Genomic DNA, 19,441 nt, shown 5'->3' with positions numbered 1-19,441 from the left:
TACTGTTTACAAAACATCTTACCGCAGAGGGAGTAAGCATGTGGCTGTGTCGACTAACCTTCCTTCCTAAAAACATAACGTTTCCACTACTCTCCGCAACCAGCTGTTAAGAGGGCACTTCCCTCGACATAACTTACAATTTAACAGCGGCGGTAATAATAATACATACTGCAGAAACATTATAGGAAGTACAAGACCAACCAGTAAATTAGACTACCCCTGACACCATCACATCAAAGTGTGAGAGCTATCGCAATGCCCACCGTCTTCGACGCGTCCTACTGAACTAGTAAGTAGCTTTATAACTAGAGATATGACATGAAAAAACTCAAGGATTTACATAGATTTTTCCTGCGTGGCGACTTAATACTTAGATTATGAACTATATATATATTGTAATAACCAATACGGAGTGTCCACTACCGGACAGACATGAGCTAGCCGTCGCTAATCAAGCTTTTACTTCACCAAACATAGTACTTGTAAAATAGACAATACGGAGTGCCCGCTACTGGACGAACATAAGCTAGATGGTAGCGAGTGATACATTATACATTTACGCAACTCGGAAAATGATTTCATTTAAAACAAGAGAGAAATGGTGTTGATATCAGACTACCCCGTCGGCGTATGATTCGACTTACTGGATAGAGACTCACTTCTGTCTACTCAAACATGTTGCGGACAAGATTTACTTGAAACGATATTATGGACATTGTAGAATCGATATACATATATTATGTAAATTCACTGAGTAACCAATGATTAATAAATATATATTGTCTTTGCTTTATGGAACGATTCGAGACAATAGAATAAACACACGACAGTAATAATACAACACTGGATATTATAAACAGAAACAACTTGAACGAATTATATGAACTGCGGACAAATTCTTTTACAGTTTCCAGGACATTATTCCTTCCATAGATTGAGGTAGAAAAATAGTGAAACAGAGTTACCTGAAACGGTGACCAAAGCTCACCCAACCTTTTGACGCTTACTAGTAGACAATACCGGCTCCACAAGCCAGTTCAAAGGGCTCAGTTTCGGGCAGCATCTTCGGGCGGCGACCGGTCTCCAATGACCTCTGAGGCATCTTGACACGTGGTAATCGTAATCCTAGCCACAGGTACAGGTTGACCAAATAGCGACCTTCTTCTTAGGTAACAGCAACTAAGTACACTTCATCAACTCTCTCACCAGATAGACGAGATTTCACTGTATAAGTTGCTGGAACACCTATGTTCACAACAACGACCACAGATGAGGATTCCACTTAATGATACGCTTAGGTCCCACAGAAGCAGGTGGAGTCAGCCGGCAAAGTAACAAGGGATGGAGTCCCCAATTAAGGAAAGGAGGACGGAGATTCTCTACTTCAGAGGAAGAGGCAGTACACAGGATCAAACTCGATCCAAGAGACAGTTCTCGGTGGGACTATCAGGCTTCCACTTACAACACAGCAAACGATTAGCGAGTATCAAGCCAATCCCAGTAGTATCCGGAACGAGCACGAGCTGAATGTTCGTAGGTGAGTTATTGTAATTCACTACACATACACTAAATCTGTTATCACTATTCGGTCATGGCATCTCCTGTTGAAAAGTTTGTGATATAAAACAATCACTTTACCGCATGACATGCAGCAACTCATGTCTAGAAGACAGAACGAAGAACTCCTCCTCCATCCTCACCACCAGAGCTAAAACAAAGGGAGCGCGCTTATGCATCCCGCTCGTTCTCTGATTGGTCGCTCCTTTCTACGCATCAGAGCGTAATACCGAAACGACAACTTTAATAATAAAATGTATATGACTAAATAAATATAGAATTTACATAAATCAATGTTTATATATGCACATTTATAACAAATCCCTCCGTTTAAACGAAACACAAAATTTCAAATTATTTCAAGCAGTCAGCGTTATCTACCGAGACTGAGAGACATCCGCTCGACGCAAGCCATAGTCATACAAAGAAAAGTAGCATATTTCGACTACACATGCTAGTCCAATTGTCGACCATCTTGGATCCTTCATGAGGGTCGAGAATTGAGAAAATATAAAAGAAAATAACACTAACTCAGAGCTGATTAAACATCTCTACGAATAATCTCTTTGAGAAAATGTAACGCTCAAAGAGGAACGTTACAAGTTTCATAATAATAATGCACAAAGCAACTGGCTTTATCATGAAAATGGTATTAATTCTACCCAGTTTCCCCATACTAAGCTCATGGTATCCTTTTTTAAATAGGAATCAAATCTTTCAACCATTTCTTTCAGAGATCGCAGAAAATAAATTTAAGAAACAGTGCGGACATGGGAAATTAAATGGATCCCATAGTAACAATTGTGCTTTCCAAAAATACCAAACAGATCTTTCAACTCCTTATCGTTTTCATTTGCTTCAAAGTGTTTCGTCTTCATTAGATAATGACACATCAAACGCTTATCAATCTACGACTAAATTCGTTTGTATTTTATTTGGAAGTGATTATTCCCTGCCTTCCTTCCAAATAAAGAATAAACATCAATGACCAAACAGCGACTTCTTAATCTGACTGCAAAGTTGCCAATAATTAATTTGAATTTTACTCGCGACTAACGATTGGTAAACGAAGTGCAATTATTTTATATGAACCATGACCGTACTCAGGAAATTTTGGATAGGCTAGAGCTAGTGCCATTCTTAGGATATTTTTCAGTGGACCTTATTTGAATTATGCGTACTCACACACAGAATGCTAAATGAATTATTGGGATATTAATTCAAGTGTGATTATTAATGTTATAGCACCAAGTCAAGGATGGATCAAAGAACACCCCAGAGGCATTTTGGAACAGGATTGTCAACTTGGCGGCGCCTAGTACGAACGTGACTTTTTCTTTCTTAAGGTACATTTTTAAAAAATGTACGCCCTTAGTTTTCAAGATATCAAATTGAAATGTTGCATATCAATTATGTGCACTTCTGAAGTTTTTTTTTTTTTTTTTTTTTTTTTTTTTTTTTTTGAGATCTCTACGTGAACCCACGTCCGAGCCCGATGGGCGCAACTATTCCGAGGGAGTGATTTGTTTTTAGAAAAATTTTCTGCTTTTCCAGAATTTCCCGGTTCAGGTGTATGATGCGGACATGTGAGTGGTACCATTGGTAAGGAATCCTTATACTGAAGAAAATGGCGTTTGAATCATGACTCTACAGGCAGTGAATTTTTATTACATACAGCTCACCTTCAGACTTCAAAAATTTGTTCCGCCCTTTGTTTTTAAGATAGAAATTTGAAATTTTGCACACGCATTGTATGTATAACTACGTTTTTTGAAAAAAAAATCAATATCTACATGAACACCGGCCCGGGCAGAGGGGCGCAAAAATTTTGGAAAAAGATTTTAAAAAATTGTTTTCCCATTTCTGGTGTATAATACGCACAAGCGAGTGGTATCGTTGGGAAGTATCTTCTATTCTAAAAACAAAGGGTATGAACCAAGATAAATAAAGTTTTTTTTTTTTTTTTTAAGAGGTGGATAACTTTAAACTGGCAACACTGTTTTCTGTGACAGCTGATATTACAGTTCTCTGTTGTTTTGAGGTTAGTTTGGTTTGGCAATTCATCATAAACAGACTCACGCGGGAGCAACGTTTGCAAATTGTGCAAATTTATTTTGAAAACCACGGTTCATTCGACAATTCGGGCATTACATGCATTTTACATTGCTTATAATCGTCTATCAGAGCGATTAATTCGAGAAATTATGGCTCGTTTTCGCAATACTTTTACTGTGAACGATAATACGCATCCGTGGTGTGCAGTGTAATGATGATGCTGGAAAGAATGTTACAATCAACGGTGAGCAGTATACAGACATGATTACTAGCTTTTAGTGCCTCAATTGAAAGACATTGATGCTGCGGACATGTGGTTTCAGCAGGCGGCGCCACATGCCACACAGCGCGTGCCACAATTGATTTACTGAATGAAACATTTGACGAACGATTAATTTCACTAAAGGAGCTATTAACTGGCCACCTTGATTGTGCGATTTGACGCCATTGGGTTATTTTCTCTGGTAATATGTGAAGTCACATGTCTACGGCAAGAAACCAGAAACAACTGAGTACTTGGAAACCAACATTGGACGCGTTATTACCGAAATGCAGCCTGATTTACTCCGAAGAGTGTGTGAAAATTGAACCTCCAGATTACGCCCTGTACCCGCCAGTCCCTTTGGCTACATGCCCGAAATCATATTCAAGCATTAATACTATAAAATGATCTGTCAAAGGCAATTCCATGGATATTAAAAACATTTTTCTGTGTTTTATTTGAACGTAAAGTTCTCCGCCTCTCTCTCTCTCTCTCTCAAAAAAAAAAAAAAACCCTTTAGTAAGGAAGCAGTAATGTTTGACTGAAAGTCTAAAATTTACCTTAAAAAGTGGATTAAGTGATTTGAACAAACTGTGACAGAAGAATATACCGGTTTTAAAAAGAATATACGTATTTTGAATGCATATATTTCTTAAACTTTAAGACATACGAATATGAAATTTTACACACACATTTGCGAATTTCTCAAGTTCAAATTACAGATGTTCAATATGTCCTCCATCAGCGACACGAACAATATCACATCGATACTCAAATTCGGGCAAGCATGTCCTGCGTCACTGATGTTATGGCAGTACGGATCCGGTTCTTCAACTCTTCCAGGTTCTGTGGAAGTGGTGGTACATGAACGTTGTCTTTAACGAAACCCCACAGGAAGAAGTCACAGGTTGACAAATCCGGTGACCGTGGAGGCCAGCTGAGACATGCTAAGTCGCTAGCACCTTGACGACCAATCCAACCGTTCGGTAGAGTTTCATTCAGATATTCACGCACTTGATGACTCCAGTGAGGGGGTGCCCCATCTTGTTGAAAAATGAAGTTGTCTTCGTGCAACCTCGGAAACAACCAGTTTTGTAACATAGCGAGATACTGCTGACTGTTACCTGTGTTTCCATTAAAGAAGAATGGACCGTAAACAGATGGTCGATTAACAGATGATTCATAACCAACCGACGTGTCAAAACACGTCAAATTGTTGTTGTCGGCACTTGTAACTCCCGACTGGCACGACGAGTTGATTTTGAAGGACTACGTTGGAAAGCAGTTTGAATTCGTGCAACATTTTCTTCAGGAACACGAGGGCGGCCAGGACTCTTTTCTCTACATACACATCCTGTATCTACAAACTGTCGATACCATCTGCGAATGTTCCACCCATTCGGATGATCAATTTGGTACCTCAACCTGAAACGTCTTTGCACTGTGTAACCATTTCCTCTCTCCGTCCCCACAACCCACCCAAGACAACATTGAATAAATCCAAACATGTATTGGAAAGCAGGCCGTAAGGCCAGAGAGACAAAACAGCCACACATCTGGATGAGTTATTTAACTTCCCGAGAATCTAATTTAGTTTCTGGCCAAAATACATACATGAATTTTATATACTATAGAGGTTATACTGCTGATTTTTAGAAATATTAAAAAAAAAAGTCAATAATTAACAATTGTATATATAATCTTTAATTATCAAAAATATTCAACAAGAAATTAAACGCAATTTAGTTTTGTCAACTCTAAGTTGTGGATATGTAATATTTTTAGTTTTATTCAAAATTACCTTAACCACGAGGACACAATAGTCCTTCTTCTTTTTGTTACAAAAATGGCGTCAGCCAAAAGATAAAAAAAATGACAAATAATTATAATTATTATGTATGAAAAATATATGAACTAATAGTCGGAATATTCACATAAATATATGTATATGTATATATTTTAAACTTATCTGCAATACGTATATTACTGGCAAGACTCGATTATACTGTCACAAAACTATAAATAATTGATGAGCTAAAAAAAATGAAGTTAACTCACCAGTCAATTACGTCAACTGAAGCATATGAGAATTTTTACATTGCGAGCTAGCAAACTCCCAGCATGCTCCAGTAGATAACAAGTGAAAAATTAAATTCGTAAAAACAAAACTACAATGCCGTGAAGTAAAAATAATAACCAAAGCAAGGAAACAATAACATAATAATAATAATAATAATAATAATAATAATAATAATAATAATAATAATAATAATAATATTTTATAAATCACTAGATTCTGAATACATTACATATCACCCTCCTCCGTCTGAAAAAGTTCAGGTGATCAGGCTGAACTTTTTCAGGCCCAGAATGATACCAACCTTATTCAGAAAATAGACCATTAAAATATATATAAACCAGAAATACATATATATAATATATAGTAAATGAAACAACTACCAAATATATACAAAAGAAATAAGTATTACATATAGATGATTTTGACGTTTTTGTGGCCACAAAAACAAATTATAAAGTGCAATTAACACAACAAAACCAGAGAAACATACTTATATGTGAATCTTATATATATATATCTAGTAGTCATGCCAGACCTTCTTAAACCTTAAGGATCATTAACATGCATCCGAGGTAAGTAGCGTTTTAATAACGATACATGATAAGGAAACTTCCTATTTTGAGATTCATTGAATAACAAAGCTGTATTTTTACTCAAAAACGAGTCAATAACCACGGGCCCAACCCATAAGGGCGACAAGGATTTATTAATCGCATCTTTCTTAGACGACAGAATATGAGAGCGATACAGCACTTTATCCCCTTCTAAAAATGTTACTGGAGTTACTCGTTTATTATAAATACGTCTTCGTTCATTCCATACTTTTTCCATATTGTGAATTACCTTAGACCAAATATCCTTGGCATCTTGAGCTAGAATATCGTTATCAGAAATATCCCACCTAGCCATTAAGGGATCAATGGGTTCTCTTCCCATATACAAACGAAATGGGCTATATTTAAGTTCTGAATGAACTGCCGCATTAATGCCAAATTGCAATTCTTTCAAATAACTCGACCACTTGTCTTGTTTGTCATGAAAATAACTTCTAATAGCCGTTTTCAAAACCTGCACGTATCGTTCCACGGCGTTTCCCCCAGGAAAATAGGGTGAACTGCGTATATGCTTAATACCTAAGCCATGCAGGAAAGACCTGAAGGTATAACTTGTGAAATAAGAAGCCCTGTCCGTAGTGAGAGAAAAGGCGAAACCAAATTTACAAAAAATGTTATATAATTCGCGTGTAATAATAGTGCTATTGGCCTTCCGCAATGGAACTAAATGCAAAAAACGTGTACAGTTATCAAGTACCAATAACACATAAGAATAGCCAGAACTAATGGGCAAAGGACCAGCCAAATCGGCAAATAGATGCCCATTAGGAATCTTATTATATTTAGATATTAATTCCCCTTGTGGTTTGGCTAGTCTAGGTTTCGAAATTTGGCAAGTATGGCAAGTGGTTACGAAAGACTTGATATCAGCCATCATATTCGGCCAAGTGAAAAGCCTACGAATTTTACACAAAGTTTTAAAATAACCAATATGATTGCCCGTTAGCTGAAATTCGTGATAGTAACTCATGATCATACTTCTCAAACACAAAGGTAACAATATTTTATACTGAACATTACGAGCTTTAGTTCGCTGGTAAAGAATACCATTTTCTATTCTATAATTACCCAGCTTATTTCCATTATTAGCCACTTGTTGATAGATGTCTTTCGTATCAGATTCAGTTTTTTGATAATTCCTAATATCGCCATAGGCTAGAGGCAAATCTCGCAAACTACATATAAAATTCTTAGCATAAACATCTTCATCCAGTGGTTCATCTAACACATCATACAAATTGGTGTCATATATACGGGTGAGAAAATCCGGTATTAAATTCTGTCCCGAGGTAATATGTTCAATTTTAAAATTGAACTCAAAAAGTCTCTGAATTATGTTACCATAACGAGATACTTTCTTAGGATTGCGTAACATATGTACCAAACTCATATTGTCAGTAAGGATAGTAAATTCATTTACCAAGAACTGCTGAAATCTAATCACTGCATTAAAGATACTAAGCAGTTCCAGTTCAAAGATTGTACGATTAGCGTCAGCCTCCTTTAAACGTTTAGAGTAGAAAGCAATAGGGAGCATTGAACCATCAGTTGTCTTTTGTGAGATTGTCGCAGCCAGGCATTTTAGAGATGCATCTGCCTGAAGATAAAATCTCTTATTAAAGTCAGGAACCTTTAGTATAATATTTTCTTCAAAGGCTTCCTTTATTCTTTTAAAGGCATCGACCTGCCTAGGCCCCCACTCAAATTTTTTCTTAGGAGATTTTAACTCCGTAATAGGAGACATTATTTCCGCATAATTAGGACAATGTTTCGCATAATACCCCAGAGCTCCCAATAATTTCTGAACCCCTCTTCTACAACGGGGGGGTGGCAATCGACGGATCGCCTCAATACGCTCAGGGAGTAATGAAACATTACCATCAGAAAACAAGAAACCCAAATACTGAATAGAAGTTTGAAACAGCTTACACTTTTGAGGCGAGACCGTGATCCCTCTAGAACGCAATCTAGAAAATACCTCAAGCAACAAATTCTTGTGAGATTCTACATCAGAAGAAGTTAGGACAATATCGTCAATATAGAAATCAACACCCTTTCCTTTTAGATTACCCAGCACATCATACAAAACACGAGTAATTGCTTGACTTCCTATCTTTATTCCCATAGGGATTCTATTCCACACATAGGTTTTCCCCTCAAAAGCAAAGGCCGTGTAAGCCCTACTACTTTCTGCAAGGACAATTTGATGAAAACTCCGTTTGGCATCAATATGTGATATTATCTTAGCGTTAGCTAGTGAAGCCATACACTCTTCTACATTAGGACAGATCATATTGTCACCCATTAAATGCTCATTTAATTTCGCGTAATTTAAAACTACTCTACCTTCCCCTTTGGAATTTTTAACAATGAAACAAGGAGATCGGTAATCAGAATTCGCTTCTTGAATGACCCCATTACGCTTATATTCTTCTATAAATTTTCTCATCTCATTTCTGTGAGCTTTCGACAGCGGATACTGTTTTTCACAAACAACAGTGTTATCCTTTAATTTTAAGTGATATTCAAAATTGGTAACCTTACCTATTTTGTCTGTAAGAACTTCTTTAAATTCATCACACATATATTGAACAAACGAACTTAATGTAGGATTTGAAACAAGCAACTTTTTATCAACACCATTTATAATACTATTCATATTAACACTACTAGCCAAAGTGGCTGCATTATCAACACTACAACAGTACATTTCATATTCCACTGGTTGAATGTCTGGCACAAACAGGTGTATAGGAAAACAGCTGTTATTTTTCTTTTGTCTTTTTGTTGATAAACATTCATTTTTCGCTGGCAAATGATAAGCACTCGCTGAACGTGTGGACTCTCGATTCTCATAATTATTAATAGATAAAGACCTCACCTGCTGTTTTTGAATGTCAGTGGCGTATCTTACCGGGACATCCACCTCACCAGAAACGCCAGGAATCAGGTTCCCCTCAGATAGCCGAGAATGTGAATCCTTCCACTGTGCCCCAGCAACAGAATAAACAGATGTAGTCTTAGATCGACGATCCTCTGCATTATTAAACATTCGAACAGCGCAGGAAGTATCTGAGGTGACAGCATCCCCAAAAAGAGCGTGTATTGGGTGCCCTTCATCGACAGACTTCCTGCAAGTAGAATCAAATGCACCAGTATCCATGTTGGAAAAAGATCCAGGGGAGGATGGGGGGAGTTGAGTTGTTATTCCCGTAAGTAGGGGAATAGACAGTTGATAGCGTTGAAGTTTTAAAGATTTACTCTTAAAGTCCATGTAGCACTGAGCATCATTCAAAAATTCCAAACCCAATAAAACAGGAAATTCAAGTTCTGGATAGACAAATGAGCGCACACTAATAAGTTTGTTTTGTATTTTAAAACTGAATCGTACACACTTGTCTAACACAAGTTCGGTATTATTAACTGCCTTTCCTTTAAATGTTTTAGGAATAATTTTTAAGTTCATTTTTATTTTCAAAAACTGAAACACCTCATTATTTATTAAATTGATTGAAGATGCTGAGTCTATACAAGCATGATATTGTTTACTAAACAGCTTAATTAACACATAAACACCTCTATTAGTCTCTTGTGAAATGGTACTGAAGCGTCCCTGGCCTTCAGTATTATACGAATGTCCTTTTGTGTTCATAGAATTAAAGGAAGACGAAGGCAAGCGCGCAGCACTATCTTTATTGTGAAAAGTTCTACCACCTTTTGGAGAAAAATAATGCCCCGATCTAGATTTATGAAACGAGGGGGAAGCACTATCAGTAGCAGTTCTCGTAGAGGACGATGTGGGTTGAAACGAATTATTGAATTGCAGAGAATAAAGTTCATGCTTCATATACTGTTCCAATAATTGTTCAAAGTCTCTCATGGATTTAGGCATTCCAGCATAGAATAATTTCTCCCTAACACTGGGAGTAACACCCGAAGCAATTGCACGCAATATACTTTCTTCACCCACTGTAAGATCTAAAATTTTTACACTAGTACACACCCTCTTTACATAGTCCTTAATACGTTCACATGGACCTTGGGGACGATAAAAATTAGTAACCATAAGGTGATGTTGAGCACAGTCAGAAATTAACTGCCGAACAACGTGCCTACATACAGGGTCCCAAGCGCTAGCTAAAGAACACGCTTCAGTAAAAATATCACTAAGAGGATTTCTCATCCTGGATCTCACTGCCAACATTAAACATTCGAAAGGAAAAATGTTCAACTCGTCCAATTCACTCAATTGGACTAAAAAGGTATACAATTGGTCGGGCACTGTACCATCACACATCGGAAGTTGATTCACATACATATCAATAAGCTTCAATTGTACATTTTGTTCTAATTTGCTATGAGGGATTGAACCCGAACTCTCATTCATATGAGGTAGTGTTTGTCCGCCTATCATATGTTTACTAGTCCCACTATCACCTCCTGACACAAAATCGGTTTGAGTAACTTGTGACTTCGCCTCGGGTTTTGAACCCCATACCTTTCCGGAACGAGTAAGGTGCAAGTCCTTATCTTCTTCAGCTTCTGACATTATGAATTATTACAAATATTTGTTGACAAAACAAATAAATGAAGTTTGCAAGACCTTAACAGAATATAGCTGTCGCTTTTTTTTCCCTATTAAATAATAGCACGTACCTGTATTCGTAAGTTCAAGGCTACACACCAGCAATCTACACCTGTTGTTTATAATCCAATTGATAACACGAAAGACAGACAGGTTTCCTTCACTATCAAGCAAATACAAGTAATAGCAAAGACTACATGCCCCCGAGCTACTTCGATTAAAGGCCAGAAACAAAAACATACGAGAGTCAGTTGACGTAATCTATTATATGTAACCATTTCCTCTCTCCGTCCCCACAACCCACCCAAGACAACATTGAATAAATCCAAACATGTATTGGAAAGCAGGCCGTAAGGCCAGAGAGACAAAACAGCCACACATCTGGATGAGTTATTTAACTTCCCGAGAATCTAATTTAGTTTCTGGCCAAAATACATACATGAATTTTATATACTATAGAGGTTATACTGCTGATTTTTAGAAATATTAAAAAAAAAAGTCAATAATTAACAATTGTATATATAATCTTTAATTATCAAAAATATTCAACAAGAAATTAAACGCAATTTAGTTTTGTCAACTCTAAGTTGTGGATATGTAATATTTTTAGTTTTATTCAAAATTACCTTAACCACGAGGACACAATAGTCCTTCTTCTTTTTGTTACAAAAATGGCGTCAGCCAAAAGATAAAAAAAATGACAAATAATTATAATTATTATGTATGAAAAATATATGAACTAATAGTCGGAATATTCACATAAATATATGTATATGTATATATTTTAAACTTATCTGCAATACGTATATTACTGGCAAGACTCGATTATACTGTCACAAAACTATAAATAATTGATGAGCTAAAAAAAATGAAGTTAACTCACCAGTCAATTACGTCAACTGAAGCATATGAGAATTTTTACATTGCGAGCTAGCAAACTCCCAGCATGCTCCAGTAGATAACAAGTGAAAAATTAAATTCGTAAAAACAAAACTACAATGCCGTGAAGTAAAAATAATAACCAAAGCAAGGAAACAATAACATAATAATAATAATAATAATAATAATAATAATAATAATAATAATAATAATAATAATAATAATAATAATAATAATATTTTATAAATCACTAGATTCTGAATACATTACAACTGTAATCACGGAATTGCACTTCGCAAACTCGAGAACACAAAATGATTTTTGCTGCGAAGTAGCCATTTTAAACATATGACGGTTACCAAGCAAAACAGAAGACAACTGACATCTAGCAGCTATTAATATAAACTAGACTATGTATTCGTTTCTCCAATAGCCGAGCCGAGGCGCAGCGATCGATAGTTTGGACAAAATAATTCTTCGTAATACGTATATTCTTTTTGAAACAGGGTGTACTATACTTCTGGAGCTAAGGAGATTTCAAGTTAATTTTCTATCGTTTTCGGCAGCTTCTATAACTTTTAACAATGTACAGAAATGCAATTAACTCTTACTTAGACCATTACGAAAACAATTCCAAATAAAATGTCCTATATAAGAAAATTCTGTAAGTACCGTCTTAGATATACGCCAATTTTGTTTTTCAGAACAATATTTTCATGTATGGTCTTCAGAGGTTAAAGGAATATGTTTAAGACTTTCTTAGATTTCCTACACCAGGGTTATCTCCGTAGTCACCATCAAGAAAAACATGAAAAATATTCTCTCTGATCTTTTAAGTATTGCACTGGTGCTTAATACATAACACTTTGGAATGATCAATAGAACGAAAAAATTTATTATAACATTTAATATTTACACTCACTTATTTTTCACACAAAAGAAACTGCGTATCTATAAACAAGGTCTCTATAAAAGTTAAAAACTGTATCACTTGCAGCACGACACAATAACAGTCCCTTCTGGTACTGGCCTTCTGTAAAACTTCCGGTCGTGTGAGATGCCACAATGTTCTTGTCAATGCTATCAAAAACAAACATCATGGTAGCCTTTCCTTCCTGCAAATAGATTATTAATAATTTCAACTCATCATTGCATTACTACTTTCTAATTCCTAATAAAAAGAAGGAAAATCCATTACAATACAACTTTGAATTTTCGAATGTACAACATTAAATAAAGGTTACAGTGTTCATTCAATACTCAGTGTAAACTCATAGATGCTCTAAATGCAACAGAATTCAAAAATAATATTTAATAACAAAAAACAGAAAATATCCCCCCTCCCCCCAAAAAAAATCACTCAAGTTCAAATTCCTCTCAATTTTATATATCAGCCTTTCTTTAAGTGGTATCACATCCCAGCTTCCCACTTAAAATAAAATAAGTGCGATGCAAACGAAATATTGTATCATAAAATGTAATTCATTACCGAACTGGGCTTTATTTTTATTTTTTTAACAAAAAAACAACATAATAGTTGATAGTCTTTCCTTCATGATAAACTGGTTTTCTTTTGATCTCATAGTTGTAATAAATCTTACACTTTGAATATGTTCCCCTCCTTCGGTGGCTCTCAGGTTTGCATTAAAATATACCAACTTCTTATGGAGTATACACCATATTACTGAAGAATGAACGCAGAACATGTGAACTTCAATATTTTCAGCATACAGAACTCAAACACTTCAATGGACACTCTAAATGCAAGGCCTGAGCTTACTTTTCGAAAATTAGATAACGAAAATACGGAACTATTTCTTATATATCGCTGTTTTATGCTCTGAGATAGAAAGTTCCTAAATGGCACATCTGCATAGCTATTTCGTAGAATTAACCCAGAAACAGTATTCTGCTGTGTCCTCTCCTTTTTCACTGAAATACCGAAAAATAAATAGTATTCGGTCAATAACTTTTAAGAGTGAAAATAGAACTTAATTTCAGCATCATTTGGCTACAAAATGAGTAATGAAATTAACCCATTACTGCCCCTTGGCAACTTAAGTTGCCATGGCAATTTTTCGTCATAGCGCAAAAACTCATGGATTAGCATTGCTAGTTGTAACCGTAAAGTAACTTTGGGGTCTGTTTCGTTATAGAATTGTTGGATTTTCTTTGTATAATATATTGATGCGGGATTAGCACTGTTTTTTGGGTACAATGTGTTTAGAAGAGAAAGACGCAACCGGATTGATTTGAAAGACTTCAGAAGACAGGATTGAGGGTCTGTAAAGGAAAGATTGATTTGATTTTGATAGTTATGATTTTCCAGTGTATTTTCTCCTTGAAAATTGTAACTTTTCAGAATGTTTCCTTTTTTTGAATATGTTGCCTGTTGGGAACTTAAGTTGCCGGGCTAAAAAAAACAAGAAAAAAACATAAATATTTTTCAAAAATATTCTAATATATATTTTAGAGTACTAGTAAGACCAAATAGGCGAAAAAACTTTTCAAAATACCAGTGGGAAATTCTGGGCACTAATGGGTTAACGCATATGTGAAATTAAGTTATTTTGATGTCAAAAAATATAGGTTGATGTATGCTTCGTGGGCTGCATAATACCAATTCCCTGTTTCGTGACGGCTTTATGGGTTTACATTTAATAAAACGCTCCAAGTGGGTACAACCACAACCAAGCCCCATCTTAGGCAATGTATAAAGTAACAAAGTTAGTACTGTAAAAAAATTATTATTTTCTTCCATTTTGTTTTTCGTTATTACACGTATTTGCTTATTTTTATTATTTTATGCTCACATAAAACAGCAAAAGAAAGAAAAATAATTTCCATTTCCATTGCTATACAAAAATTATAAACTGCAATGCACATTGAACGTTGTTCCGCAAACTCCTACGCAGAAAGCAAAATCTAAGAATGCTAATGGGTATATGTGTATATATGAGTGTGTGTGTGTGTAATTTTGTCGAAATAAAATTTAAGCTTGTCCACATTTCCTATAATACTATTAGAGTACCTAATATACTCACTACGACAAAGATGATAGAGCTTCCATTCCTCAAGTTCTACCTTCCACTTTCAGTCATTATCGGTTATCCATTTATTTATTTATTTAGTTTAATGTTCCAGGATTATGCATCGACGCTAAGGAAGATTGTGATTATGATAATGAACGGAATGATGAAATGACGAAACCCACGCTCACGGGGTTTGTCTATCACAAAGCCTCACGTCCTACCACTGAGCCACCGCGGCCCTATCATCCACTAACTTCCCTTATAGATCTTGATTTCATGCTTTTTTTTTTAAAACGAAACTGAAAATTATTTCTACAGTTTCTAAATTTACTATTTTTTAGTCGTTTCCTTGCACATAATTTTAAAATATGGTTTTACTGTACAAATATTAGTTTAAGCGTACGTAATAAACAGTTGCATAATTTAATACACCATAATTTATTATCCTCTATACAGGAACGTGGTAGATCAGGCGCAAAATTACACATTAAAATTTCTGCGGTACAAAAATTTATATAGCAAATAACTAAAAACTTTGGTAAGGTACTAAATTCAATAATTCTAATTTAACTTGTGCTACAACTTCGGTAACTGCTTCGTCAGATACACTAAAAAAAATTATTTTTTTTTTTATTTTCTTCCTTAGGTAAGAACTTTTATTACCTAATATTCTCACCTTGTACTCAAAATTATACAATTTTAGTGATTCATTTATTGGCTGTCTAATATAATTATATAAGAACGTCAAATACTTAATTTTATCTGTATATTGAGATAAACATATTTTTCTCAATTCTAGTTAAGGTATCCAAAACTTTTCGTTTCTTATCTTGGTAGAAAACCTATTATTAACGTATCACATAGAAAATGCATACATTAGTACTGAGTCATGTTACCTTTACTTTTGAGAACAATTTGAATGCGCTTAGGCATGGAATCCCTAAGTCTTCGAAAATAATTTAAGTCCATGTTAATATACATTTCCTTCAATTCTGTATGAAGGGTCTGTAGGTTGTGAAGCTTCTTCTGTTCAAAGAATACCTTCATACGATGCCAACAATTTTCAATTGGATTTAGATGGGGGCTGTTCCCAAACAATTCTGAGTGCTATCATGCATTAAAAAATCACAGTCGTGAATATGGAGCATATCCACTAAATGGTCCTGAAGAACATTCACCGTCACATTTTGTGGTAAGAAATATAAACTTCCTCTACCCTTTTCACCTGAAAAACCCCCAAACCACACTACAATTAGTGACAGTGTCTTCCTTAGAGAGCAAAAAGGTCGTGCATGCTCCAGAAAGAAAAGTAAAGCTGGGAAAGTGGGTTTGAGACAAGAGTAAAAATTGATGTGAATCCTCACTGAATAAAGCAAGTAAAACATTTCCTTTTTGCTCTCACTCTTTCCCTCCTTCCCTGACGGAATGTAAAAAGAGACAGTGGAAACGTTATTCGACTCGGAGGCTCTAACATCACAGAACGATAAGAAAAGCTGACCAAAGAAACTACTTCATACACATACCATACTCATTCAGTCACGTTCCAGTGTAATAAATGAAAATGTACAAAATAAGGTCATTCTCTCCGTACAAAAAAAATATTGGAGAAAGAAAAGGAAGGAAGAGTAGACACCTATAGCACGGCCAACAAGAGATGGTCTCTGACGTTTCTTACCACATGCGGTGGGACATTGCAGCCCCTACTTTGATACCAGTGTTACCAACCACGATCACTCTTCTTATACCATTAATTAAATTGCCACTACAATTGCATCGAAAAAAACCTTGACATACGAGTAGTGGCAATGTCACTGCGAGCTGTCAGAGACGTTCTCTTACTGGACGCACTATAGATCCAAAGAAGAGGAAACTGAGGATTTTTATGAGTCAGCTAGTAACAGGTGAAAAGGAGAAAAACAAGTTCGGATCTTTGCTATAAGTTCACTATATATTTGATTGGAAGAAAAGTTCCGTAAGGAAGGTTAGAAAGTATGAACATCACATAGAATTAAAAACCACCATATCCAATCCCTCAGCATGGAAACCATTACATCAAATAAAAGTTATTAGAACAGAAAATTGAAAATATTAATAGGCCTAAAATAGATGCTTGACTCTTGAATAAACATGCTGCGTTCCATATTGTTTTATTACTGCCGATACATAACATACTATCGACTACAGGAAAACACTTCTGTCTGTGATGTAAAATCAGCCTATCATCAAAGACTAATTACAAACGCTTCGTACAGCCTTCGCTTAGGAAGTTACAGCATGCGCTGTCTTCCTCAAGGTATTTATCAGTCCCTGCGATATACACATGAATTATGTCAGATACTTTAGCAATGTCCTGAACATCTAAGTTTTTGTAATGACAACATATTTTTTTATACAAATGATCAAAAATCACATGGTTGATATTCTACAGAATGTTCATGTGAGGTAAAGACATGTAGGACTAAAGCTATCACTAGAGAAATGCAAATTTCTTCTAGATCAAATTTTGTCACTTAGTCATATTGTTAAGTCCGTTTGATTTTCAGATTAGCAATAAGATAATAAATGCTGCCAAATGCTTTAAAGCTCCAGTCATCAGTCAGTTTCTGAAAACAATTTGGGTGAATACGCAAGTTACCCTTTTGTATTTACAACCGTCACCAGGTTATATAAGTAATTTTTGTGGAAGCTCTGTATATTTTGGAAAGACAAAAGTCATTCTTCAATTTACACTTCATTTCTTTTCTTCGGTGGGAATTGCTGATAATTCAATTTTTTTTCCTCACAAACTAGAACAAAAGTCTTTCATCGTTCACTCATACATTTACCTCAAATGTTTTTTCACTGTGAGAAGCTACATACAAATCTAAAGGGCTATAACGTCCTAAAATGTGAAGTGTAATTTTCTGTTCGTGGAAATAATTGTCTAGGTATACAAGACTTGTTACTAAGAGTAAAGCGTAAACATTTTCTTAGCTCATTAGATCTTGTTAGTAATTATCAAGCATTGCTTAATCCTCAGTCCCAGGAATATACAGCATTCAATTTCGAAGGCCAGCATTACCAATATCGAGTCACGTGTTTTGGCTACAAGAATGGTAGCAGTGTATTGAACAGCATGCTTCAAAAAGTATTGGGACAAGAGTTACATGCTAAGATCTTTCAATACATCGATGACTTGGCTTGTTTTACAGATACCTTCGAAGAACACCTCGCACTGTTGAGACAAATCTTTGAAAAATCTAGAGAGCACAACCTTACCCTTAACATTGAAAATCTAGTAATTCAATATCTTTTTCAGGTTTATTGATTACTCCCGAAAGCATCAAGAAGGATCCGAAAAACACTGAAGCGGTTCGTAAATTGCTTAGGCCCACCAATATTAAATCTTTACAATCTGTAACTGGTGTCTCTAATTGGTCTCGAAATTTTATTCCTCATTTCTCAGAAAAAATGCAACCTCTTTTTCAGCTTCTCCAAAAAGGAAAACGGTAACAATGGCTTGAAGAACACGAACTATTTTTTCAAAAGATTAAAGATGAAATTTGTCAAGATTAAAGTGTTTATATGTCAGTTATGTATAGAAACATTTTCTAAGTGCCTATGGTTGCAGGCGTCTTTTCGTTTCTAGTTTTGCATCGGATGAGACGATGGCATTTTGTGTGTACGTGTAGTGCACATTTCCCCACCTATAGTTTTGGTCAGTACATGACGTAATGACCTTTTATTTTCAGGAACGTTTGGATTAAATGAGCCAACTTCATGATTTAGAAAATTCGGATCCACGTTGTATAGTTTTCACCGTTTCGTTAATGAATCTTTTACAGATAATATCCACACGTTGTGGTAACCCTACAATATCTACGTATTTAGAAAGCAAATAACCAATATTATTCTAGACTTACGCTAATAACAATAACTATACGTTAATAAAATTACGTTTGTCCCGAGCATTATTGAATCAAGTCTCCATCTTTCACGTGGTAAACAGATATTGATTTGACCTTATGGTATATCAGGTTTCCTTTGATACATGTTAACGAGATCAAAATTTCTTGTATACAGATACATGTTTGTTTGCTGGAATCACTATGGATGTCAGCTTTGACACTTAAGTTTTCTTTTTTTTTTCTTTTTTTTTTTTTTTTAGAAAAGCTATTTTTTGTTCTTTTTCTCTAAACAACACAAAGCACTAACTTTATTCGAGAGAGAGAAAAAAGGAACATACTGGTGGAAACCTTATTTTTGTTTGTATATTGCCAATCGATAATATCTATATTTTGATTCATTTTACCTTTTTAATAATTTTTACATTGTCGTAAATTGATATCTTTTACATTTTTTCGCTATTTACATATTCATTCATGTTTTAATATTCTA

General features: G+C 35.3%; 1 protein-coding gene across 1 annotated transcript in view; it reads right to left on the bottom strand.

The window, feature by feature from the left end:
- Positions 1-12,904: 12,904 nt before the first annotated feature.
- The window catches only part of Rrp46 (exosome complex component Rrp46), a 38,392-nt gene continuing 31,855 nt past the window's right edge, over positions 12,905-19,441 (bottom strand). The window contains exon 5 of the mRNA XM_081729937.1: positions 12,905-13,147. Coding sequence (XP_081586063.1) covers positions 12,962-13,147 — 186 coding nt within the window. The 3' untranslated portion in view covers positions 12,905-12,961. The remainder of the gene's footprint in view (positions 13,148-19,441) is intronic.

This window comes from Thermobia domestica, chromosome 11, assembly GCF_964235325.1.
Source record: "Thermobia domestica chromosome 11, izTheDome1.hap1.1, whole genome shotgun sequence".
In the NCBI taxonomy this organism is placed as follows: Eukaryota; Metazoa; Arthropoda; class Insecta; order Zygentoma; family Lepismatidae; genus Thermobia; species Thermobia domestica.
Note: the sequence above shows the minus strand (reverse complement) of the source record. Positions and strands in the feature narration are given on the sequence as shown.